This window comes from Mucor mucedo (genome assembly GCF_025094135.1).
Source record: "Mucor mucedo strain NRRL 3635 chromosome Unknown EV154scaffold_81, whole genome shotgun sequence".
Classification (NCBI taxonomy): Eukaryota; Fungi; Mucoromycota; class Mucoromycetes; order Mucorales; family Mucoraceae; genus Mucor; species Mucor mucedo.
Window position 1 is genome coordinate 82620 of NW_026252365.1, and position 24011 is coordinate 106630.

Genomic DNA, 24011 nt, shown 5'->3' on the forward strand with positions numbered 1-24011 from the left:
TTGGATCATGATTTTTTCTAGAAGTCGTCCCTCCTCACAACCTTTGCAAAGGTGGCTTGGATATTTTTTGCTCCTGCACAAAATAACTCCGGTGTTGGACTGTTTAAAGCATACATTTTTTTTCTTTTATCTGCTTCTTTATCTTTTTTATTTTATTTTTTGTTATATAACATTTTACAATATGCCAGTTCGTTCACCCGATATTACCAGTGTCGATCAGCCCATGGGTTCACCAAAGAGTTTGACGGAAAGAGAAGAAACTAACGAGAATGTCAGTAAAGAAAAGATGACCAACATGAAGCTCATGATGAAAACCTTTGTATTGGGAGCACTTCGTGAAAAAGAACAGGTAAACTATTTTATCTCTTGTTAAAAGAAGAAAGAGGGAAAAAGAGGCACTCTTTTTTTTTTTTGGCTGGTTTTAAGGTGGTTTTTACAACTGTCAATGTTGTTTTTCTTTTGTTTTTGGGAAATCTTTTTTATTTCTTTTTCTCGTCATAGAAAAATGAAACCAAAAAAAATAACAATTTTATCAAACTACTGCGGCATGTCCCCGTATTACTTGTTAATACGTTCGGGTAATTGCTTTGTTAATAGCTTTTAGCGGGTCCAGAAAGTAAAAATACACAATCCATATATATATATATATATATATCCATAATGTAAAAAGAAGGAAAGGGCATTGATTTTTTTTTTCTTTTTTTTTTTTTTTGTAAAAAAAAAAAACAAAGAATATGGGAACATGATAGAAAAAGAAAGTAGTTTTGGAAGAAGAACCATTTATTATTTATGAATTAAAAAAGAAATTATATGGGAAACTATGACAGTTATTTACCCTCACAAAACCTTTTTTTTTTATTTCTTTCCTCATGAAAAAAAAAAAAAAAAAAAAAAATCTGCTCTTTTTTTCTTATTATTGTTATTTCGTAATCCCTTCATTCCAACAATCATAACTCACTCGCTTTTTCTCCGTTAGGGTAACACCAGTCGTTATAATGAATTGGTTGAAATCCTCTCCCGAGATCCCTCAAGTCCTGAAGCTCCTTCTACCTTAAAGTTATTCACTTGGATCGTCGTCCTATCTCAATGCGTATCTCTCTTGGACAAATCATGCGCAACCCTGGTGGAAGCTGCTTTACAAGTCGACTGGAGTTTTCGTAATAGAGCATTCGTCAATGCCTACATTGATTTCTTGGAGAATTTGGTATCCGCACATGCTTTCTATGTAGTCCCTATCCTCAATACCGTTGTCCAAGGCTTTAGATACCGTAAGTTACCATATCACATATGTTATTCCTAACCATGCTCATGCCTTGAATGTGTTTTAGGTGTACGTGTGCCTGAAGGTTCCAATGTCACACGTAGTAAATCATATGAACGTTCTCATGAGGCGCTTCAATGTATTCTCCAACTTATCCCTACAGGTACCAATTCTCTCTTTGTTAGTCTTGTTCGCTTTATGCCTCACAAACGTTTCAATACGGCCGAACAAGCAGCGTACATTAAGAACATTTTGTACGTCTCAGAATATGTTCCCGTATTACGTAAACAAATCCTGGGTATTGTGATTGATCAAATGGTCCAAATTGACGCACAAATTCAGATTGAGTTGGACGAAATGGATCAAGATATTGAAGCTGATGTTTATGATATGAATTTTGATAAAGACTACGAATCCGAAAATAGCGATGACGACATGTCTGACGAGGATGATGATGATGATAGTAGCGTTGACAGTCGAACCTCCAACCATGGTGTGGACCGTAAAGATTCCATTATTCAAATCAAGCACATGGTACGAAAACTAGACGCCATGATGCACCTGGCATTTCAATATTTCAGTAAATGTGCTTCTTCCGCTTCCGTTGATGTCCAGAATGAAATCTTTTATGCCTTGGTAGATATCTTTGATCGTGCTGTTCTCAAGACTTTAAAATCACGTTATACGCAGTTCCTCTTGTTCTACTTTTGTTCCTTGAATGTTAATGTGTATAGTGATTACTTTTTGGAACACTTGATTCAGCACATTACGGACCCTTTGAAACCCAATGTTACGCGTGTGGCTGCTGCTGCCTATATCTCTTCATATGTTGCCAGAGCCAAGTTCTTAGACCCTAGCACTATCCAACGTGTGGTTCTGACGTTATCTGCCTGGTGTGGGTCTTATGTGGATCAATACGAACCCAACGTACGTAGCCTTGACTGTACCAAACACGATGTCTTCTATGCGGTCATTCAAGCCACCATGTATATATTTTGTTTCCGATGGAGAGATCTCGTGATTAACAATGAGTTGCAACTTGAAGAGGAACTGTTTGAAGAAGAAATCATGGATGAGGAACATCGTGAGTTAACACACCCCGAATCCGGTTTTGGTCATGCTGCCACACGTACTTGGTGTGTTGGATTACGTAACTTGCCACGTTTAGTGATGAGTAAATTCAACCCATTAAAGCTTTGTGCTCCCTCCGTTGTGACACAGTTTGCCAAATTGTCAAGAAATACTCATTTTATGTACGTTTATCCTGTCTTGGAAAAAAATCGTGATATCTTTGTACCGGGTTTAGGTGGCTCCAATCTTTTACAGACCGTACAAACCTTTTTCCCTTTCGATCCTTACAAGTTGGATGGTAGTCGTGTGTTTGTAGATGATATCTATTTTGACTGGATTGCAGAAGATGATGAGGAAGAGGATAGTGAAGAGGAAGAAGAAGATAGTGAAGATGAAGATGTGACTTCGGGCATGATGGCCATGAGTATCAGTCCCAGTCCCACTCACTACTTGAATTAGACCCTCCTTTGCACGTACACGCACACTCGCACACACACACACACACACACACACACATACAATTACATCGTCTTTTATATCAATTTTTTTTTTCGCATACGCTTACCCTTTTCTCTTTTTTATCATTCATATTTTATTGCATACATATAAAAAATAAAAAATGTATCTCTACATTCAATCAATGGCCTGCTAATTTACTTTGCCTCCAGCCAATGGAATCCGGATTTAATACAAAGACCACGACAAGAACAATCATGAGGGATATGATGAAAATACCAAAGGCAATACGAGACCGTCTACGCCAAATACGATCAATTCTCCTACTCGCCGACGATTGGCGGTTTGCTTGCGAAGAGAAATAAAATGCTCCCAATAACCAAAGTGGAGGGAACAAGAAACCAAGCAAGAAGCAAAGAAAAGAACGTCGACACCCAAATGTCTTTACTGCTGCTGCTGCCTCTTCATCATCGTGTATTCCGTTCTTTTCATCGGGGTCTAAAGAAGATAGTACAGATTCATCATCATCTTGAGCTTCTTTACAAAATTGTTTAGCCTTTTCGGAAATGTTACGCTTCCAACGTGCAGTATGTGCTTCTTGTTCTTCTCTATCATGGTCACCTTCCGTTTCAACATCCGTGGCTTGCGCACGCATTTTTTTCAAAAGCTCCAAGCGTTCAATCAATGTATTCTCATCTTCCGGTCCCCAACGCTCCTCCTTCTCCGTTAGTGACATATCAGGTAAGGTAGGTGTCATGGTGGCCGTCGAATTCTCAGTACTATACATATCCAAACTAGGACGCTCCACCACTTTCATCTCGCGTAATTGATTGCCGTCGTCCACAAGACGATCAATCTTCTTCTGATGTTGAATAAATTGATCTTCTTCTTCTTGTTGGTTTAGACCATGAATAAACGCTCCAAATGAATACTGAGGTTCAAAAAATGCATCCCAGCGTTGACGTTGCACATGAGCATCTGTCTTTTTATTTAATCCTTGATAATGCTGCGTTGTACCCTCAATCAGGTCCATACTATTTCTTGTCGAATTGGGTTCGCCATACAGTGTATGTCGACGACTGCTTGTTACACTCACCGTTTTTGATTCCATTATTTTTCCGCTAGCCCGTGGGTTAAAAAGAAAGTACAAAAAAAAAAGATTTATATTTTTAGCATCATTAACGGAAAATTATGTGTTTGTTTAAAAAAAAAGTTTATTTGTTACAAAATAAGGATATGTACAATAAGGGTGCTGAAAAAAAAAACTATCTTTTTTAAGAAGATTGGTGTTTATAATGAACTTCAGAGAGTTCTCTAAGACGAGTAGCAGCTTGTTCAGGTGTTAAATCACGTTGAGGCTCACCCAACATTTCAAAACCAACGAGGAACTTGCGCACAGTAGCACTACGCAAAAGAGGAGGGTAATAATGAAGATGAAGATGAGCAACATCAGTTTCATCATTCAATGGCTTTTGATGGATACCCATGGAATAAGGGAAACTTGTCTGGAACAAGTTGTCATAGCGACAGGTCACTCGACGCACAGCATCTGCAAGATCGGTTTGTTGCTTATCATTCATCTCGGGTAAAGATCCAATATGTACCTTGGGCAATACCATCACCTCAAAGGGCCACACTGCCCAAAATGGCACCACCACCAAAAATGTATCATTTTCAAAGACTGTACGCTTACGCTCAGGGTCCGCCAACTCCCGTTGTGCATAATCACACAACATACATTTACCGTTGTGCTTCTCCTTATATTCTCCCATTGCTACCAATTCTTTACAAGGCTCTTCAGGCACACTTTCCGTACACCACATTTGACCATGAGGATGAGGGTTGGAACATCCCATGGCAGCTCCTTTATTTTCGAAAATTTGTACATGATTGACATATTCCTTCTTCTTCATTTCCAAATAACTTGAGGTCCAGATCTCTACTACCTTTTTGATATCTTCTACAGGCATTTCAGCCAATGTCAAGTCATGACGTGGAGAGAAACAAATGACATGACATTCACCGCGCACACCTTCCACCTTGATCAAGTCATCCTCGTTGGCTTCCAAAGTAGGTTGGTCCGCCTTCACAGCAGCAAAATCATTAGGAAAACGGAAAGTAGCTTCGTACTGAGGATTGGTTTCACCACTTGCACGTTGGTTACTAGGGCACAGGTAACACTTGGGGTCATAGGCTGGACGTTGCTCCATATCTGCTCCTTCTTGTTGTCCCTGCCAAGGTCTTTGTGTACGATGAGGAGAGCAAAGCACCCATGATTTAGTCAAAGGGTTATAACGACGATGAGAATTGTTACTGAAATCAAACATAATTGTGTGTATTGATAGAAAGAAAAAGAGGGTTGTCTTGTTGCAAAAAAAATTATTTTTTTATCTTATTTTATTAGTGAAACCCCGCGGGTAGGGATTGCTTAGGTAAACAGTCGGCCTTTGGATTTACATAAGCGACTTTTTTAAACTCGGCTCCTTTCATAGCATCTGATACCCTGTCTCCGATAATAGTTTAACCATTTCTTATGATCATCATGATATCAGTTAAACAAAAAAAATCCTTATTATACAAGCCGCTACTTTTATTTTTACCTTGCCATTCTATACCGTTGGATGCTCCCCATAAAGAACTTTGTTGGTTTACAATCAAGTCCTTTTTATTACCGTCGTCTTCTTCATCACCAATGATCACTTTAGATAACAAGCTGAGAAATGGGACCAGTGATTTCTAAAAAGGGGTTAGATGTATGTGTAACATGAGATATATATCCGTACCTCTGTAATGTAATCTTCCAATGCTTTATACCTCTCTTGAAAACGTTGTGAAAGATTTTTTGACTCTGCATTGAGATTAGGATCCATATTCCGATAATTTAAAAACAAAAGCATTTGTGTCTGAGCCAAGCAATAACCTAATTTTAGTTTAGCATGGTTTTTTTGATAAGATGGATGTCCCCTTACTAGATAAAGACCATGAACAGAGCAAGGAAGTGATTTCCATAGTTTCAAATAAATCCACAGCAATACGTAAAGTCTCTTGACATTTTACTGGCATTTTGACATTAGAGGTATAGCCGGAACCCATAGAAATGAAGGGTCGTTTTGACAAGAGATAGACAGCGCAGTAAATAAATCGTAATTTACCAGCTCCGTCATTTAATTTCTCTTGCAAGACAGGATCAATCTCCTTCCTGCTTACTTTGTCTAATTCCGCATCCGATAAACTTAGTTGCGGTGGTAAACAAGACTTCCACTCTATCAACATTTTTTCTAAACTACGTGAAATATTTTCTAACCCATGACCTTTTTCAGACATCATGCGGGCCCTGGGTGAACACAACGCACGTAAAATATCTCCCAGGATACATGATAATTTCACCAGATGCGTAAATTGACTATATTTGGTATCTTGCGCGTCAGGCGATTCTACATCACAATCGGCGTCAGAGATCGTGAGCGGTCTTTACAGAAATATTTCTTAGTGGTTTTTTCAAACAGGGTTGCACACACACACACACACATTTACCTTCCCAAGGACGCACAAACAACACGATCGATTACATAAGCAGACCACCATAATCTCTTTTTAGCCTCCGTGACCTTTTTAGGCTCATGTTGCGTATTTGCACGATGAAGACCCAGATCCTGTGCCATCTTGACTGCAATACTCGTGATAATCCAATCCGTGCTCTCCAATCCCCATTTCGTAGGATTTGAAGCATTCAATAACAAGACCTGAATCGTTTCCATTTTGGGCTCCAGAAAATCCAGGTCGAAATTCACGTCCAGTTGATTCGTGAGGTCACGAAAAAAACTACCACGGTCTATCCCATATTGCATGACTATCTCATCGTCTTTTTTTAAAAGCCTACACGTAGCACGACATACCGCCATAACAATCGCTGTAAATCGTGGATTATAATCGCCTTTTTCGTAATTCTCATAAAACTGTTCTTCGTCAAGAATCGGTAACAGATTATTTATACGCCTGAAGTACCTATTTTAAACAAAAATAAGTCATTAACGACATTCTCTCTCTCTCACACACACACACACACACACACACACACACAAAGGGTTCTTACATGTCTGTCAAATAGTCAGTCAATGCCTTTGGTGGTAATTTCCAATCGGGAGCTGCATGTTGCATAAAGGTCGGATTATTCCAACTACTACGGGAGTTATAATTGGCAATCATCAAGTCTTCTTCATGACCATCCACAGGTCTTGGAATCGGATCGGATTCCTCATACCCATTACCGTCTTTTGGAAATAAACGGCTCAAAAGATAAATACCGGATGAACTACCTACATACGAAAATGGGCCATCTTTTTCATTCTCGGGTGCTTCCACTGCTGAAGGTCCATTCCTCTGATACTCCGCACCTTGATCATCCTCCACACCCGTATCCTCTTCTTCCTCTTCCTCGTTGTGTGCCTCTGAATCTGAATCTGCCGCTATTGTCGGTGCTACATTGCCGTTGGAAGCGATATTCATTAATAATTTCTCCATGCGTTTTAATCTACTTTCTAACCCTTCCACATATCCCTTGGGAGGTCCTCGCTTCTTTGCCGCCTATTTTTTTTTTTTTTTTTGTAAGTTTCCCCTATATGTACTACAGATATTGTTTATTGTTTTACCTCTTTAAACGTACACTCTTTATTATAACTCTTACAAGAGGCGCATGGAATATGTGGATACGCGCTATCGTAATCGCACCTACAACAATCGTATGTAAGCGACAGAAATTCTGGTGAAGGGAGACTCGTATTACCTTATCTTTTTTCGTCTGCAAAGATCGCCTACAACATGAAAGCAATGTGAACATTTAAAGCAACTTTTTTAATTTCATAGTGTAACACTTTACATGCCCTGTCCTTTTTCGATCGTTTACGATTTTCAATTGGTGGAAAGGTTTCTAATGTTGCTTGTCTTTGTGTGTCCATTACTTTTCTAAAAAAAAACTGCCAAGAGTAAAAGAGAAAGGACAAAGAGAAAGGAAAAAAAAGAGAGCGGTTATATTGTAAGCCCCTAGCCAATAAGGTAGAATGAAAATCAGGATAAATAGAGGAAGAGTAGTTTTATAGTAAAACTGCATGAAACACATATGCATCGTATCAGGATTATCTCCCTTTATTCAATGTGCTTTGACCGAAATGTCTCATGGCACGTCATTTGCACTGCAAATGAATTTAATTAAAGTGGAAGGAACCTTATGCAGAAGCAGCAACGGTAGTAGCAGCAGACAACTGCATTTCAACTTCAGTTAAAAATAACAGGACATGTTTACACATGGATGATATCAAAACCGCCACAGGTTAATAAGAAACAAATTCGCCCAAGATCTGATACAAAAAAAATAGAGCCAATTGGAAACGTAATTAAAGTTATAAGTAACCCCTATCTTTTTTTTTTCGTTTTTCCTCTTTCTCTCTTTCTCTCTCTCTCTTTCTCTCTTTCTCTAAAAATGGATTATCGATATGCTGATCAGTACTATCATCAATACCAGAAGCCATTGCGATCCATATATCAATCGTCTTCCACAGGCACAATGAATCCACAATATCAACAGTACTACCAACAGCAGGTAAAATAATACACACACACACACACAAATAACCTTCCAATAACACTATAATATATATGAAACAGGATCACGACTGGTATTTCCCAGAAGCTCCTCCTCGTCGACGAAGAAACAAGATTGACCGTTCTGTTAATTTACATATCGATGGAGAACCTATGAACGATCTCGAAGTCATTGCAGCGAAAAATGCAGCAAAAAATCAACGACAAAGCAAAATAGTGTATGACGATGAGATGGATGATAGACTGCTATCACCACCCATAGCAACGGCAGCAGTAACAGCACCTACGCCACCATCACTATTGCAACCGTCACCATCACTACAACCACGGATACAGCCACAGGAGGAAAAAGAGACTTTACCACAAGGGTCACGAGATGATATGTCTTTGACAGATGATGATGATGTTTTATCGGATGCGTCTAGACCCAAAAAAAAGAAGCGGTGGCCATTTTCGTATTTGTTTAGACCTTCTACTTTAAAAGGCTCGACCAGTACACCTTCTCCCTTACCACCCACACCTGTATTATCACCTGACAATGGATCCTCTACCATAGCAAGTGAAGAAGGAGAAGAAGAAAAAGGTTATTGGGCGTTTAAATACCCCACCTTGATTCCGGTCACACCAGCCATCTGGATTAAATTCGACATGATAAATCAAAAATTGATCACACATCATGTGAAGACAGGTCGTCTGGACGGTCTACAATTAACAGATTCACATATGTATAATGGAAACATACCATTTCTTGTTATTCCTTCACAACAATGTTGCTATGTCTTGTTGGATTTACAAACAACTCAACTCTCTTGTCTCCAAATAACTTATACTCCCTTTTAAAAAAATAAAGTAAATTTGGGGGAGGAAGGAGTTAAACTTTACCCCGAATCTGTAAAAAAAGATTTTTTATTTGTGGATCCCCGATCTCTCTTTTTCTTCCTTCTTGTTAAACATATAAATGGTAAATAGATACTTGCTGGAACAGGTATTTAGTTACTTTGGTCTTGTTTTCTGGTCTTTACAATTAGCTCCCCAAGGTAAAAAAAAAGTTTTTTTTTTTTGACATTTTCTCCCCAGATATTTATAAATCGTATGGTTAGCATGGAAAACATATAGAAGAGGCACCTCTACAGGTGTTTCTGTTTGGACAATGTTTATTTGGACTTTTGCAGGCCTATTTATGGGCGTTTACAATATTGGTTTGAATGTTGCTCTCGCACTATGGATACAACCTCAACTCTTCACCTTTATTGCTCTTATCTGTCTCATGCAAGAATTTCGTTACCAACACGAATGGTCTAAGACAAAGACCGCTGCAGGATTTGTCGTCTGTTGTCTCGTCATTGGTGCCTTAGAGGCAGGTTTTATCTTTGCCTTTCAAGTAAGTCACATTTATTATAGAAAGATCGGTCGGCTGATCCCTTTTTATTTTGTGTAATTCAGCGTGCTACTTTAGTGAATAATGAAGGTGGAATTCGCTTTTTTGGCATTATACCTGTCATTTTTGTCTTAGGTGGATTCTTGCCCCAATACTATGAAATCTTTCGTAAATATATCTGCTTACCCTTTTCCGTTTTTTCACCTTATTCATCTCTCTTTTTTGCTAGGCGACCGTAGAGTCATTGGTGTCTCACGCGTATTTTTAGCCATGGATTTCTCTGGCTCGATTTTCTCCATTCTTGCGCTAGGTTTGTTTGGGTTACACAAAACGTATTTATTTTATCTTTTAACCAATGAAATATAAATAGTTTACAGTGCATCGATGGACGCTTTAAATTTAGCTAATTATGTAGCCATCGCCGTCTTGGACGTTGGTATCTTTAGTCTTTATTATATCTTTGAATGGTATCAAGCTAAATACAATGATGAACATGAAGAAGAAGAAGAAGAAGAAGAGGTGGGAGACAAGGAAATAGTTAGACAGTTATCGTATGACTGTGAAGATGCTCGTAACACCAAATCTTTAGCTTGAGTGGCATAGCCCATGACCACATCTTGTAGCCCACTAGACAAAAAAATCTCCATTGACCTAATAGACTTCCCACAACCATAATCATTACAGTATACACTAATAATTCGGAAAAAAAGAATGCTGCATAATAATACCATGTATCACCTATAAAACAAAGAACATCTTTTTTAGTTGAATAATAATAAAAAAAAAAAAAAACTTGTTCATTTACTTGCTAATCTCGTCAACAGTAATCTCGTCACCTTGACACTGGAAGAGCCTACAAGCCCAAAGATACAGAACCTCCAGAACCAAACAAAGTAAAACTTGGCTCCTCTGCTTTGAGACACGTCTGTTTCTCCTTGCTGTTCAATATCACTTACTAGTCTTGTTGTTTCCATCAGATAAGGCGGACAGTCAAATAAATAGAAAGAATAAAAAAAAGTGAACAAAAAGGTAAATAAAAGGGCCTCTAATATTTCGGAACTCTTTTCTGTAGTCACCCCGCTTAAAATGTTATCAGATTCCTTACGTAAGTTACCATGGGCAACCCGAAAAGAAATTCAATAAAAAGAGCGACTTATCATAATTATAGGTCAGCTCATTGGATTTGTGTTGGTCGCCATCTGTTGGGGATCCACTAATCCTCTAATCAAACTTGGAAGTGCTGGTCTGGATAAAGTCTCTGACAAATACCCAGATGGTGGTTTAAAGAAATGGTTAGCTGAACTCAAGTACCTCTTTACAAAGTGGCAGGTAACCTACAAGACAGAAAAAAAATGCACTCAAAAAATTAAAAACTCTACAGTACATTTTACCATTAGCCCTTAATTTAAGCGGTTCCGTTGTCTATTATTACACATTGGGAACATCAGACATGTCACTGGCTGTTCCCATCACAAACTCTTTGACCTTTATCTTTTCTTTATTAACAGGTTTACTCCTTGGAGAAAAAATTGGAGGAAAAGGTACGAGATAACCTGGTTTTTTTCTACACATCATTCCCTTTGACACATCGTTTTTCTTGTAGATGCCTGGTTGGGAATGGCTTTAGTTGTAGTTGGTGTAGCCATTTGCGTTGGCGGAAACTAAAAAATAAAGGCATTTTTATTTTTCCCACCAATATGCTTACACTCAGGCTCGCCATATTTGAAAGACTCCCTTTTTTTTTCAAAGGATGAACATCTTTTACGATGCTTTACGTCTGAACCCAGGTCTTTTTTTTTTTTCCTGATTGAGACATGTCATGAAAGGTCAATTGACATCAGTTCCGTAGGTCTATCTCATTGCCAATAAAAAATAAATTATAACTGGTATGAGTGAAATATTGATAGGCAAAACCTTTTGTCTTTACTCCGAAAACAGATTCGTGTTTATACACAAACACTAGACGCACATTTAGCACGATGCTTGTGGTGATAAAAGCCTTTTCGTTATTCAGACAAAAAAAAAAAGGCTGTCAATGGACAGAGGAGAACCGTACAAGGGACGGAGGAAAGCTGCCGCAATGGATAGAGGAAAACCGCACGGGGGACAGGGGAGGGCTGATACAATGGACAGAAGAAAACTGCCCCCAGGAACAGAGGAAAGCTGCCACAAAGGCAACGAAAGAAATGTCGTAAAACATCGCCTCTATTTATACTTTTTTCGCAATGGCCTGTGACTGTAGTTATGAATCATGTGAGCATTCAGGTTTTCATGCAGCTTTTTTAAGCGTGGGAGTCTCTCTCCATGCTTAATAATGAGCAGTCACGAATTGAGTGTTCGGCTTCGGCCAAAATGTAGCCGTATAAATAGAAAGCCTTTGTCATTACGTTCAGAGGCTTTGAAAAAAAAAATTAAGAGCAAACTTGACGTTGTAAGCAAAAAAAAAAAAAGTTTGAAAAAAACTATTAAATGGGACAAACGGTTTGATGAAGTTAAGCTGATCTGTTAAACTCTCCTATTGATGCTTATTGTTTTTAAAAAAACAAGGGAGCCTGTGTGAATGCTTTAGCGGCTGTGTTCATCTTGTACAGAATCTGCTTTTCCTAACTTCACAGTTAAGTTCTCATGGCCTAATAAAGTATCAGAACGCCTTTTAAAAAATAATTGGACAAGCTTTTATTTTTTGTTCCCTTTTTTTTTTTTTTTTTTTAATTTACAATTTCTTAACATGAGCATGACAGACGAGGAATTTCGAGCAAAGCTAGAAAAGCACTTTTCACTGTATCGCATTAACTTGCGTACTCCCATCGCCTCTCAAGTAGGACCTAATCAATGGTATCGAGTCGACATTTTACTTGTTAATGAATTAGGATTATTTCGTCGCGCAGATATTGAACCCAATGGACAGGTCACTGTCGCCTGTGACTTGTATGTTCCCCAAGCACAAGGCATGACACCCTTCTACGAAGACGAAGACTGGTCTCTCGACATTCGCCCAGCACCTTCATTTGGTGAAGGTCGATTATCAAAAGAAGCTTCAACCGTACCTGGCTTTTGCAGTTCAGGAAAAGGTGCTTTCGAATACCGCATTCGTTCCAAACACGAACAACCAATTGCTGGTAAACGCTATTTACACATTAAACCAACACAATTAGTCAACTTTCCTCAAAACACCAATGGTAACTTACAAGTGATCTTACCTTTGGTCATTGGTCCTATTAACATTGTACCTGACTTGCAACAAATGGATACGCATTTACCTTTGGAATTATGGAAAAATCAAGACATGGAAATGGTCTATGATGGTTATCGACTTTTTTCAACATCCATGCAACCACCTGTCAATATCGCCATTCATGAAATGTGGGATTCAGGCATTCCTGGTAAGATTTGGGATTCCGCTCTTGTCATGCTGGATGTCATGAAAAACATAATTGATCTTCATCCTGAATATATCGATGGGAAACATACCTTGGATTTAAGCGCTGGGTAAATTTTAAATGAGAGGTAATATTAAAGAGGTATAAGACTAAACATGGGTTCTTAGTACGGGTTTACTGGGGTTATATGTTGCGAGTATGATGGCATCACCGAATTCAACCATCAAGAAAGGAAAGATCACCATTACCGAATTAGACGAAGCTGTGGAACTTATTGATAAGAATTTGATTATCAACGATTTCCTAAATCACCGTAACCCACAATGCGATATGAAAACGAGATCACTTTTATGGGGAAACAGCCAAGAAGCAGCCTCTTGTGGAAAAGCTGATTTGATTATTGCATCTGATGTATTATACGAAGCTCAGTTCTTTCAAGATCTTGTCAAAGCCTTTGTGGATTTAAGTACAGAAAATACGCGTATCTATATTGGTTATAAGCGTCGTGGGTTTGATGAGGCAGAGGAACGTTATTTCTGGTCGTTGTGTGAAGCACATTTCAATGTCAAACTCTTGATCTTTAACGGTAAAGAGGATGCCGATGATGGTTTGGTGCCTCAGATGACTTTAGAAACAGGTGTGCAATTATACCGTTTAACTCCAAAATAGATTACTGTGTACTTCTCCCTTTTAGATTTATAGACCCCTTTTTTTACTTTTAAACAGAATAATAAATACCGTCACTGCAGCTGGGCCTTCTTTTTTATTAAATCATGTTTTTTGTCAAGGGAAATTCACATCTCTTATCCTTTTCAAATCCTTTGGTAACAGGCCAAACAGAAGAAGAAGATCTTATTTTGTTAAAAGAAGAATTAAATTCACCATCAACGACTATCCACCATCTATTAGATTCTATTGATATGCTTCCTGCTTTTTTACTCGTGGCATCTTCTATGTCTTTGGTTGCCTATCTCTATACCATCCTTCTGATTCCAATCGTCATGACTGCAACCATTCCCATACCAAATAACCAAACCGCAAACACAACTCTTCCCAGCCTCATTAGTTGTCCTTTGCTTTTACCTCGAAGCGCTCCGGCACAGAACGTACACGATTTAAGACCGGATGACATCCGTATTGTCATTGGTCTGGGTGACAGTGTCATGGCCGCTTTTGCTGCTAAGGGTGTTCAAAATAGATTTTTAAATATAGAAAATCTTTATGAAAACAGAGGCATCTCTTTTGCTATGGGTGGTGTAAAGTATTTTTTTTTTTTTTTCAAAGAAACAATTAGTGATACGAGTGATTTATTTAGCCGTATTTTTTAAAAATTAGGACCCTGGAGTAATGACCATGCCCAATATTTTAGCACATTATTCTCCCAGTTTACTTGGTGCTTCGCTCGGTGACCATGTCATTAGTATATGTTTTGGTAATAATTTGTTTGCAACTTTCTTTTCGATATTTATGCTAATTGTATTCCCACTCCTGCTTGCTGTAATTAGGTAATCAAATCTGTCCTGATGGCCAGTATAGATCCAGCATTGATGTATTAAATGCAGCACAATCTGGCGCTCGCAGTCTCAATATTAATCATGAAATTGATTACATTATGGATGAACTACAAGACCTGTATGACGCAGGAACAGTTAAACCTACGGATTGGAAACTCGTTACTGTTTTCATCGGTTCCAACGATATTTGTCATTCTTGTACAGAAATGACATCTTTACCTCCTGCTTTTCATGTTAATGTCTTGGCCGGTATAGAAAGATTACGGACTTCCATGACCAATGTGCTTGTCCAGATAGGTAAATATATATATAAATATTAATACATTTACAGGTAACCTCTTGCTAAATGTGAATCTCATATTTTAGTGGGTATGATGAAAGTGCAAGATATCGTGGTGCAAAGCTCAAATTTTACAAGCTACTGTCAACCCATTAAAGGAAGCACATTTATTGGTCATGACCATGAATGTGAGTGCTCTCATTCGGATCAAAACCGTACCATGATGTCCGATCTATTTCCCGCATACAATACTGCGTTGGAAGGTATTGCACAACATTATCAAAATTTGACAGCGGATATAGATCCAAGTTTTGCTGTGGTATTCCAACCTTTATTGGTGGATATCATGAGTTTTCCTATTGAAGCCATTAGCAACATTGACTGCTTTCATCCATCGGCCTTGGCTCATGCATGGTTATCCAAAATGCTCTGGTAAAATGAATAGAAAAAACTGTACATATTTAGAGATATCTGACGGGCTTCTTATATTTAGGAACATGATGTTTATGACCCCAGAAGATAAAAGACAAACACTCTTATTTAATGGGAATGCTACCGTTTATTGTCCAACAGAAGTGGATAGAATCAAGACGTTATAGATCTTGTTTTCGATAATAAAATAATAAATAAAAGCCTACCACATTTAATGCCCATATCAATCAAGCTGTGGAAATATTTAAAAAAAAAAAAAATACAAGCCACCAAAGAGAGCAGCCAATCAAGGGGCGTTAGAGCAAAACTTTTTGTCGAAAATTATTAAGAAGCAAGAAGCCACAAGCAATTGTTTTGTTCCTCCTCTTTCCCATTCGACATGCAACTTTTTGTTAAGTCCCTTGCTGGCAACACCCTCGCTCTTGAGGTTGCTTCCTCCACCTCTGTTGAGAACGTTAAGGCTATGATTGCCGCCCGTGAAGGTAAAAAAAGAAAAAAATATAGAACGCGAGATGATGAATATTAACCAGTAAGGACGAAATGTAGGTATTGACGCTGATTTCCAATGTCTCTCCTTCGCCGGTAAGTCTCTCCAAAACTCTGAGACTCTCGCTCTCTATGGTGTCCAAGATAACTCTACCCTCCACATGAACGCTGAGCTCCTCGGTGGTGGTAAGAAGAGAAAGAAGAAGACCTACACTACCCCCAAGAAGATCAAGCACAAGCGTACTAAGGTTAAGATGGCTATCTTGAAGTTCTACAAGGTCGATGAGTCTGGTAAGATTACCCGTCTCCGTCGTGAGTGTCCCAACGCCACCTGTGGTGCTGGTGTCTTCATGGCCAAGCACAGTGATCGTCAATACTGTGGTAAGTGTCACTTGACCTATGTCTTCCAAAAGGTAAATGCAATCTCTTTATATCATAAATAAACCGCTTGACTAACTTTTTATTATTCGATTATAGGATCAAGAGGCTTAAATTTTGTAAATTATTTACTTACTTGTCAAACAAAAAAATCAATAAAATTTTTATACAATAATCTGTCTTTTTTCTTGTCTACTTGTCTTTTTTTGTTTGACACATCTTATTATTAACAATCATACCCATAGAAAACTCTAATTGCTACTGATGTTATACGAGCATTTGCACAACCAGGTATTTGGAGTGATAAATCCCTGTTTTGGGTGAGAAACCCACCCGTGTCACCCTGGGCATTTGAAAAAGAAAAAAATTGTGTCAAAATAGCAGTAATTTATTCTAGTAGCATTTGACAATCAAACAGTAAACATTGTTGATTATTGTTCACCCAAAAAAAAAAAAAAAAAAAATTGTGCCCTGAAAACTAAAATTAGTTATAATTGGAATGACAGCTGAAAGGAAAGACCCTCGTTTCATGCGTACTCACTGACTCTTCCATCTATCTAACTGAACCTAGAATGTGCCTTTAAATGGAGAATTTAATGAATGGATCCGTAGATCCAAAAGTAGTACTTCAAAGGAGTCTGTAGGTTCCGAAGACTCGGTATGATATCCCTTATATCAACCATCAGCAAAAAGGCTCTAATAAGTGTTCGATAGTAAGCATGGGTTCTCGTGTTTAAAAAAACACCTGTATTCTGCATTTTTTAATGAGAAGTTTTAATAAAGATCTCAGCTCCCCCGACATGTTGTGATTCTTGAGAACAAAAAAGAAAAGTGAATCCTGTGGATCGAATTTAATATGGGAGATGTCCAATATAAATACATTTTAATAGGATAGATGAAAAGGCAACTCTGCAGAATTATGTACAAAATTTGCAGAGCAATTGTGAATATTTACTTCCCAGCGCATGCATTTAATGTGTAGTTTCTTTTTCAATTTATGGTTTTCCCGTCCAAGAAAATAATACTTGTAACTCACATATGTATGTCTCACTCTATATTTTAAACAATTGGTGCTCTTTTTCGTTTTTTGTTTATGCTCTTGGTGATCATCTGTTTTTGTAAGTGAAACATACAACTTTTTTAACTTTTTTTTTTTTTTGTTTTCAGGTCAAAGTAAGGAACCCGTACATAAATTGCCCTTTTCAGTCTGACTGAGTGCATAGCCCGTATAAACGACATTAAATAAAGAAGTAATATATACTAATGTGGATACATTTCTTGCGTTTTTTTTTTTCTTTTCTCTTACTTGTTGATGTTAAATCTTTATTTTTTTATTCTTCTTTTTTGATGATAACAACAGGTTCTTCTCGCTGGTTGGACCAGCAATTGTCAGGTTTGCTAAAGAAAAAAAAAAATGGAAACGATCGAATGATTCTTTCAACAGAAAACTCCGCCGTCATAGCCATTCTGCCATCACTACATGAAACTTTCGCGTGAGTTTCCGGGCTAAAAAAAATCATTTGCTAAGTCATCTGTGAGTGCCTTGACGCGGAGAGTATATTACATATGTCTTTTTAAATACCTGTGACATTGGGGTTTTAAGGTTGAAATACAAACACTATTCTATTTGTGAAGTCATATTACAACCTTATATTTCAGCTTTTTTTTTTTTTTTTTTTTTTTTTTGGGTGTGGACATTTCATGTACATATTATAATAAGGCGCACAATGTGTTTTCCACTCAGTATCATATATGGAATCACATTTCCAATTAAAGCCCTTATCGTTTTTCTTCTTTCTAGTATATAAAGAAGGGTTTAAACCTCTTTTCTCTCTTTTTTTTTTTTTCAGTATTACTTTTCAATCCCTTTCTTTAATCTTCTGTATTTAGTTCATTGCTTCTATATCATATAATCACACATGAGACCTCTTAATGACATTTTTGGTTGTAATAAAGGCTCTGCGCCAAACTTACTTGCAGATTCTAAAGCTGCACTTGGCGAGTTTGTTGGCATGGTTATTTTTATATTCTTGGCCTTGTCCGGTGTACAAGCGTGTCTCGAAGCTCCTACTTCTGACCCTGTCGGTTTTGGTCCCTCTGCTACGTAAGATACTGAATAAGTATTCTCTTTTTACAGAACAAAACACATAATAACCCTCTTCATGTAACTATTAGTCAAATTCAAAGTATCGCCTTCAGTTTTTCATCCGGTATTATCGTTGCCCTATTTGTTTGTGGATCTACCTCTGGGGGTGTCTTAAATCCTGCTGTATTATTAAGTTTATTGCTCACTGGAAATATCAATTGGCTTCGTGGTATTTTGTTCTTTATTGCCGAGCTTGTGGGTGGCATTGTCGGTGCCTACTTTTCTAGTTTTGTATCGGCTCAACCACTGCACGGTGTCAATTCAGTAAATCCTGGGTTCACCCATGGCCAGGTCTTCTTTGCAGAGGCGCTTTTAACATGCTCACTTTGCTTGACTGTTCTGTTTATTATTGTGGACAAGCATCTGCTGGCTGATTTTGCGCCTCTTGTTGTGGGTACTGCTATCTTCATCTGCCACATGATTGGTTCTCCTATTGATGGTACATCTGTAAACCCTGCTCGGTCCATGGCCGCAGCTGTAGTAACAAACAAGTGGTCTAGTCATTGGATCTTTTGGATTGGTCCTTTGGTCGGTGGTATATTTGCCGTCATTATCTACTTGACTTGTAAGGTCTTAACTGAAGAATCTCAAGAAGACGAATTAATTCAGAATGCCCAAGAAAATCCCTTGGATAATAAGTACAATGACAAGGGTCAGAAGTCAGACAAGATATCCATCACAGTTGTCTAAATTCCTATCTACTGATTATCAACTTAATTCCTTCATATCTCTTAATACTCTTCCTCTCTCTATCTCTTTGATAAATGACCAGATAGTGTACATACATACCAATAAAGGTGTTTAGATGACATACCACTTGTAATATCCCCCTTTTTTACTTTGTTATATCTCTGTTAATTTTGGTCACATTTTGGGGTTTTGACAGCTTATTTTTGGGATTTTACTATTTATTTTGTTTTTCATCTACCAATAAAACAAAAGCACCAATCACGCATGGTTGCTGCATGTACTCACCCAAGACGATACTGCTAATTGATGATCATGTAGTCAATAATAAAATGAATGTGAGCTAATCTGGGAAGAACGACAAACAAAGAACTTTTTTTTTGGATTTGTTACTATAAACAAAAAAGTAAGGGTATTAATAGGGGCATCATTCATATCCTTTTTTTGTTGTTGTGGGGCTCCATATGTGTAATTAGAGCCAATGGGTAGATCGAGACTCATCATACATGAAGTGAAAAGGAGGGGTTATGTATCGACCCCTCGCTTCCCCTCCCCCTACGCCATATGCGCCCATTTAATGGTAGCATTTTACAACATATTATATTTTGTTAACATCTTTATTTCTCTCCAAAACCCCATATACTCTTGACGTAATGTTTATAATTTCTCAGCTTTGAATGGTTTAAAAACCGGACCATGAATAAATGATGTTTACAACGTAAAGTTGTACGAGAATTCTAATATTCTGCCATTTGGCTTGATGTATAATTGTGATTCGTAGTCTGAGAGCAATCTATAGTTTCGGCACTTGCAGAAAATGAACTTAAATCTCCCAATTGTAGTTTAGCTTTATTGACAGGATCAACCACCTCCTTTCAAGTGAAAGAACCTATAATTCTAAACACTCTTTTTAAAGTTTCATAACGTTTATTTCAGTACAGATTCAAATTATATATACAAAACCACGTATTTTGTGAGGTTATGTAAAATTATATCACTCTGCAGAAAAACTTTTTTTTTGGAATAAAAAAGTTTGACCCAAATGTTTTTTATTATTTGTCATGGAAGAATATTTTCGTGATGATACAAAGTATCAAAAGTGCCTCATATATTAAATTCTCGGTTAAGATTTTCCCAGAAAAAGCATGTTATCTACTCAATAACCCCAGATCAAGTGAACTTCAGGCGGTTATTATTTTGGGTGATATGGTCAAAAACAAAAAATCCTACATGTTCATATTTTTTATTTTTCATGTGGCGCGCATTGCTTTCGGACCTTCCTATTTGGAGTACCACCATATTCATTTGAAACCTTGAAATTGTTGAAAAATACTACAATGCACTCTGGTATCTTCTTATTGTTTCCAATGATGCAAACAATGGGACATTGATGCCTCTCTTTTGTTTCTTAATATAATTGTGCGGATATCGCTTTCTTTTGGTAAAAAACAAAAAAATGTAACCCCGAAATTAAATCGGAATGCCTTGTCCCAAGCAAGTATCATCTCATGTAGCTTGTAATAATGACCAACAAAAAAAAAGAGTCAGTTGATGAGCAAAGCAAAGTAAGTACCCATGCCAAGACAACCTTCGCCTCTCATCTATTTGTATGCGTCTGTACCGACATCATCGTAAAGTTACTCGTCTCGGACACCCAGTCTCCACTTCTTTAACTACTAGCGACATGACATATATGATACAGTGCACCCCATTTTTTTATGAAAATATGCAATTCATCTTCGATACAGTAGAGCAATTTAACCACAAATAGAAATCTGTTGTAAAAAAGGAAAACTACGGACCAAAACAATCCGACAAAATTGGCCATATTTGCAAGTTGAACGAATCAAAGTACCTCAGTGAAGCTATTATAAGAGATGATATTCACAGGTGTTTATTCAAGTAGTAGATCTATTATGTTAAATTAGAAACATATATAATATGTGTCCATCTTCCCTGCATGATAGGACTCACCCAAGATAGTGATTACTGCTCTGCATTCATGTAGCTTTTTTTTGCCTTTTAACCTTAATTGGAAGGGATAGTATTGATTTTCACCTTCTAACCGCAATAGGTAGAAATGGTATCAACTTTTATCATCTCCACACTAGCTACTAAAATTCCTACAGATTGCACGTTAAATTAACTGCAGCGACGACATTTCACCTATACTTCTTATAGACTGTAACCGAGTCTTGGGTATTAAACAGCCATTATCGTATTTTTCGCTACATGTTCAAATAGGCAGCATGGTTGAAAAGTTAACTTTTTCAAAATCAGCAGGGTCGATTCTTGTTGTGCATGATCTCTTTTTTTGTTGTTGAAAGGGCTTTTTCATAGAATGCTTTAGATCATTATTAGTTTAAATGTTCAAGGCATTTTTTGGTTTTTAAAATCATTTATATTCTTGGTCTACCTATCTGACTTTTTGAATTGAACATAGTAATAAGAACAAAGTGTACTTCTGTTGCTGACTGGTTAATAAAAACCTGTAATTTGAAACTCCTGTGCTTACAAAACCTCATATGAATTGCTAATCATGCCCATCATTAATATATTATATATATTTTCACTCAATATCAATTTTATAAAATGTCTTGTTTTCATGATTTCACGGACCGAACAAAAAAAAGCTACAATGTCATGTTTTATGACATGTCAATAAATACATTGTATTACTCTACTTGTTTATTAAATAGATACGATTCACCGTTTGATATATTCAAGTCTTTTTATCTCCCACAAGCTTAATCTAAGTTTATACTACAGTATTTACACTATAAATTCAGACAAATTAGAATTAATTTCGGACAGATGCAAAAATAAATTCAGACCAATATAAAAAAAGTTCAGACTATTGAGCTTTTTTTTTCGGACGAATAGAAAATTATTGTTCAGATAATTTTACCTGCATGAAATTGCCAAAGCGATAACTTTGGCGGAAAATTACTGAGTTTGTTCGTTTTTACGAGAAAAGAGCGCAGGGCGCTCACCTACTTCCCTGAGATTGAATAGGATGTGCTTAAAGTTTAGAACAGCTGCTTGGTCTCTATTCCAAAATTTTCTGCCTTGAGTAACACATGCAGTATTTTGACATCTGATAATTTGTTAATATCAACATAACGAATATAATTGTAACTATACTACCTTAACAATCCATGACACTTCACGATTGGCATTGTATTTCTTCTAAATGGACGAGGATTAGAAATCATCTTGAATTGCTCCAAAACGTCACCACAATCTGGACAATGAGAGGAAGTTTTAAATTCGTCAATTAGATAAACAGTCAAACCATTTTTTTTTAGCATTTGAATAAGCCCTTTATTCCTTGTAGGTTCCTGGAACTTTGTGTTCGGGGCTGACCAATTTCCAAGTACCAAGACAGCATCAGGACCAAATTTTCTTTTCAAGTTTTGTACCAATTTTTGATCATTTTGTTCATAAAACATCTTTGATGAAAATTTCATTTTTCGAAACGGTAATAGCTGTAACTTCTCTAAGACTGTACTGAGAGTTTTTCTGTTAAGATCACTTTGGTTGGGTCGTCTATTAATCTCTAAACCAAGCGCAATAATTCTTCTTTTTTCATCATCATCAAATCTTTGTGAGATATGCTTTTGTGACAGCATCATTTCTAGATATACGGCATAAAACTGAGGATTGACAATCCTATCAATGGAAAAGTTCTGAGGTTGAGGGAAAAAACCGCAAATTCGTGATATAAATATATTGCCATAGTACAGATTGCATTTATGATCAACTCGGAATGAAAACTCTGACTCTGGAAAATAGGAGATTTCTTTGGGCTTTAATGTCTCGTTCCCATAGTAGTCGGTTAACGTGTCATTAACGGATGATCTGGCTTTTATGTACTGAATGTAGTTTTCCAAATTTGTAGATTTGGATTCTGTTTTGGAGAGCGTTGTTTCGGCTTCTTGGACAACCAAAGGTTTGTTTTGATTCCGTAAATATCTGAAATGTCTTGAGCATTTTGAGCGATTATTTTTGGTAAAAATCAAAGTTTGCTTCTCTTTAACTGTACTAGTTTCTTTCATGCAATACAATAAATCACGTCTTCCAGGGTCGATCAGAACACACTTGTTTTCAGTACGTTTTAAATCAGCTTGATTAAGCCGTTCTATATACTTCTCTTGATCATCGACTACTCTCTTAATGCTGGTTGTAAAGAATTTTCTACTTGTATCTGTGTTTTGTTTAATGATTGATACACCGACACCATCTGTTTCAAGTGTTCCTTGAAACCTTAAAGTCTTATCAACACCTTGATTCTTGAACGCCTTCTTTTCAAAATTCACGACAGAACCCCAAATTTTAAATTTTTTTCCAGCTTGGAGAGGACTTTTATTCTTGAGAATATGAAAGTGAATTATTTTGGCATCCAAAGTCATGTAGCATGGAATGAAGGAAGTACGCAACGGGAAGCAGATAAATGCTTTTCCTGTTCTGGCTTCAACTAATTTGGCAAGTTGAAAAAACGCATCAAAATGATTCTCAGGTTTTGCTGCAATATCATAGTATATGGAGTCCTTTTGGAAAGTGTAGTCTTTAGGATAGCAGGAAAAGATACTGTTTAATTCTTTTCTTGACTGGTCATCTAGAATACTGTCTGCAGGTATCTCTTTCCTTGCTACGGCACGACTGATCTGATTACAAGGTCCGTATATCTTGCTTCGGATAGCTGATTTTATTGCTTTTTCATCTGATCCATTTTCTTTCATTTCTTTCCGAAGATTATTTGCTCTTTCCTTCTTTTGTAATATAATATTAACAAATTGGCGCAGTCTATTTCCAAAATGAGCTTTAATATTGTTATGGTAAGCCGTTTGGATTTTGGTACACTCATACAATGCTATTTGCTGAGCATTTGGTAAGCTGGGAGGAGTATAATTAGCATCTTGAAAGTAAGCCTCTTTGTATTTT

General features: G+C 37.2%; 11 protein-coding genes across 11 annotated transcripts; 8 read left to right on the forward strand and 3 right to left on the reverse strand.

Annotated features, from left to right (window-relative positions):
• The first annotated feature begins 145 nt into the window (after positions 1–145).
• EV154DRAFT_516690 (RNA polymerase I-specific transcription initiation factor RRN3) lies at positions 146–2848 on the forward strand. The gene is made up of 3 exons (XM_051602419.1): positions 146–349; positions 977–1268; positions 1329–2848. The coding sequence occupies exons 1-3, from the start codon at positions 182–184 to the stop codon at positions 2789–2791; spliced, it is 1923 nt and encodes a 640-aa protein (XP_051455170.1). The 5' UTR covers positions 146–181; the 3' UTR covers positions 2792–2848.
• Positions 2662–3899, reverse strand: EV154DRAFT_593467 (uncharacterized protein; the record flags this gene model as incomplete). Its single annotated transcript, XM_051606948.1, has 1 exon — positions 2662–3899. One exon carries the CDS (start codon positions 3897–3899, stop codon positions 2970–2972), a length of 930 nt encoding a protein of 309 aa, XP_051455171.1. The 3' UTR covers positions 2662–2969.
• Positions 3900–3977: 78 nt separating this feature from the next.
• Positions 3978–5428, reverse strand: EV154DRAFT_302157 (galactose-1-phosphate uridylyltransferase). The gene is made up of 2 exons (XM_051594865.1): positions 5389–5428; positions 3978–5318 (listed from the first exon to the last, which is right to left on the reverse strand). Exon 2 carries the CDS (start codon positions 5113–5115, stop codon positions 4063–4065), a length of 1053 nt encoding a protein of 350 aa, XP_051455172.1. The 5' UTR covers positions 5116–5318; positions 5389–5428; the 3' UTR covers positions 3978–4062.
• Positions 5393–8091, reverse strand: EV154DRAFT_302111 (fungal-specific transcription factor domain-containing protein). The gene is made up of 8 exons (XM_051594864.1): positions 7665–8091; positions 7572–7599; positions 7438–7516; positions 6882–7372; positions 6323–6793; positions 5758–6257; positions 5572–5691; positions 5393–5524 (listed from the first exon to the last, which is right to left on the reverse strand). Exons 1-7 carry the CDS (start codon positions 7741–7743, stop codon positions 5648–5650), a joined length of 1692 nt encoding a protein of 563 aa, XP_051455173.1. The 5' UTR covers positions 7744–8091; the 3' UTR covers positions 5393–5524; positions 5572–5647.
• EV154DRAFT_302227 (uncharacterized protein) lies at positions 7744–9673 on the forward strand. Its single transcript, XM_051594867.1, has 3 exons — positions 7744–8384; positions 8450–9423; positions 9487–9673. The coding sequence occupies exons 1-2, from the start codon at positions 8094–8096 to the stop codon at positions 9224–9226; spliced, it is 1068 nt and encodes a 355-aa protein (XP_051455174.1). The 5' UTR covers positions 7744–8093; the 3' UTR covers positions 9227–9423; positions 9487–9673.
• EV154DRAFT_302395 (uncharacterized protein) lies at positions 9143–10506 on the forward strand. Its single transcript, XM_051594868.1, has 5 exons — positions 9143–9423; positions 9487–9767; positions 9830–9932; positions 9994–10074; positions 10135–10506. Exons 1-5 carry the CDS (start codon positions 9345–9347, stop codon positions 10356–10358), a joined length of 768 nt encoding a protein of 255 aa, XP_051455175.1. The 5' UTR covers positions 9143–9344; the 3' UTR covers positions 10359–10506.
• Positions 10507–10631: 125 nt separating this feature from the next.
• Positions 10632–11617, forward strand: EV154DRAFT_302190 (uncharacterized protein). The gene is made up of 6 exons (XM_051594866.1): positions 10632–10753; positions 10837–10869; positions 10933–11093; positions 11146–11305; positions 11368–11551; positions 11614–11617. The coding sequence occupies exons 2-5, from the start codon at positions 10851–10853 to the stop codon at positions 11427–11429; spliced, it is 402 nt and encodes a 133-aa protein (XP_051455176.1). The 5' UTR covers positions 10632–10753; positions 10837–10850; the 3' UTR covers positions 11430–11551; positions 11614–11617.
• Positions 11618–12714: 1097 nt separating this feature from the next.
• Positions 12715–13813, forward strand: EV154DRAFT_425085 (putative methyltransferase-domain-containing protein; the record flags this gene model as incomplete). The annotated part of the gene is made up of 2 exons (XM_051596229.1): positions 12715–13253; positions 13312–13813. 2 exons carry the CDS (start codon positions 12715–12717, stop codon positions 13811–13813), a joined length of 1041 nt encoding a protein of 346 aa, XP_051455177.1.
• Positions 13814–14145: 332 nt separating this feature from the next.
• Positions 14146–15374, forward strand: EV154DRAFT_544821 (uncharacterized protein; the record flags this gene model as incomplete). The annotated part of the gene is made up of 4 exons (XM_051604623.1): positions 14146–14400; positions 14480–14576; positions 14650–14955; positions 15025–15374. 4 exons carry the CDS (start codon positions 14146–14148, stop codon positions 15372–15374), a joined length of 1008 nt encoding a protein of 335 aa, XP_051455178.1.
• A 357-nt stretch (positions 15375–15731) lies between these two features.
• Positions 15732–16407, forward strand: EV154DRAFT_544822 (ribosomal protein S27a-domain-containing protein). Its single transcript, XM_051604624.1, has 3 exons — positions 15732–15852; positions 15917–16269; positions 16334–16407. Exons 1-3 carry the CDS (start codon positions 15750–15752, stop codon positions 16346–16348), a joined length of 471 nt encoding a protein of 156 aa, XP_051455179.1. The 5' UTR covers positions 15732–15749; the 3' UTR covers positions 16349–16407.
• Positions 16408–18018: 1611 nt separating this feature from the next.
• Positions 18019–19201, forward strand: EV154DRAFT_447397 (aquaporin-like protein). Its single transcript, XM_051597131.1, has 2 exons — positions 18019–18338; positions 18410–19201. The coding sequence occupies exons 1-2, from the start codon at positions 18154–18156 to the stop codon at positions 19068–19070; spliced, it is 846 nt and encodes a 281-aa protein (XP_051455180.1). The 5' UTR covers positions 18019–18153; the 3' UTR covers positions 19071–19201.
• Positions 19202–24011: the final 4810 nt, after the last annotated feature.

What these genes read in the sequence shown, in the direction of transcription:
- EV154DRAFT_447397 (XM_051597131.1), top strand. Translation starts at nt 18,154, where the DNA reads ATGAGACCTCTTAATGACATTTTTGGTTGTAATAAAGGCTCTGCGCCA. An exon ending in GGTTTTGGTCCCTCTGCTAC is followed by an intron (nt 18,339 to 18,409) that starts GTAAGATACTGA and finishes TGTAACTATTAG; the next exon opens with TCAAATTCAAAGTATCGCCT.
- EV154DRAFT_516690 (XM_051602419.1), top strand. Translation starts at nt 182, where the DNA reads ATGCCAGTTCGTTCACCCGATATTACCAGTGTCGATCAGCCCATGGGT. An exon ending in CACTTCGTGAAAAAGAACAG is followed by an intron (nt 350 to 976) that starts GTAAACTATTTT and finishes TTTCTCCGTTAG; the next exon opens with GGTAACACCAGTCGTTATAA. An exon ending in TGTCCAAGGCTTTAGATACC is followed by an intron (nt 1,269 to 1,328) that starts GTAAGTTACCAT and finishes AATGTGTTTTAG; the next exon opens with GTGTACGTGTGCCTGAAGGT.
- EV154DRAFT_302227 (XM_051594867.1), top strand. Translation starts at nt 8,094, where the DNA reads ATGATATCAAAACCGCCACAGGTTAATAAGAAACAAATTCGCCCAAGA. An exon ending in AACAGTACTACCAACAGCAG is followed by an intron (nt 8,385 to 8,449) that starts GTAAAATAATAC and finishes TATATGAAACAG; the next exon opens with GATCACGACTGGTATTTCCC.
- EV154DRAFT_302395 (XM_051594868.1), top strand. Translation starts at nt 9,345, where the DNA reads ATGGTAAATAGATACTTGCTGGAACAGGTATTTAGTTACTTTGGTCTT. An exon ending in CCAATACTATGAAATCTTTC is followed by an intron (nt 9,933 to 9,993) that starts GTAAATATATCT and finishes CTTTTTTGCTAG; the next exon opens with GCGACCGTAGAGTCATTGGT. An exon ending in TTTCTCCATTCTTGCGCTAG is followed by an intron (nt 10,075 to 10,134) that starts GTTTGTTTGGGT and finishes AAATATAAATAG; the next exon opens with TTTACAGTGCATCGATGGAC.
- EV154DRAFT_302111 (XM_051594864.1), bottom strand. Translation starts at nt 7,743, where the DNA reads ATGGACACACAAAGACAAGCAACATTAGAAACCTTTCCACCAATTGAA. An exon ending in TGCAGACGAAAAAAGATAAG is followed by an intron (nt 7,517 to 7,571) that starts GTAATACGAGTC and finishes CGATTGTTGTAG; the next exon opens with GTGCGATTACGATAGCGCGT. An exon ending in CTGTTCATGGTCTTTATCTA is followed by an intron (nt 5,692 to 5,757) that starts GTAAGGGGACAT and finishes TGCTTGGCTCAG; the next exon opens with ACACAAATGCTTTTGTTTTT.
- EV154DRAFT_302157 (XM_051594865.1), bottom strand. Translation starts at nt 5,115, where the DNA reads ATGTTTGATTTCAGTAACAATTCTCATCGTCGTTATAACCCTTTGACT.
- EV154DRAFT_544822 (XM_051604624.1), top strand. Translation starts at nt 15,750, where the DNA reads ATGCAACTTTTTGTTAAGTCCCTTGCTGGCAACACCCTCGCTCTTGAG. An exon ending in TATGATTGCCGCCCGTGAAG is followed by an intron (nt 15,853 to 15,916) that starts GTAAAAAAAGAA and finishes GACGAAATGTAG; the next exon opens with GTATTGACGCTGATTTCCAA.
- EV154DRAFT_302190 (XM_051594866.1), top strand. An exon ending in ACCTCTTTACAAAGTGGCAG is followed by an intron (nt 11,094 to 11,145) that starts GTAACCTACAAG and finishes AAAACTCTACAG; the next exon opens with TACATTTTACCATTAGCCCT. An exon ending in AGAAAAAATTGGAGGAAAAG is followed by an intron (nt 11,306 to 11,367) that starts GTACGAGATAAC and finishes TTTTTCTTGTAG; the next exon opens with ATGCCTGGTTGGGAATGGCT.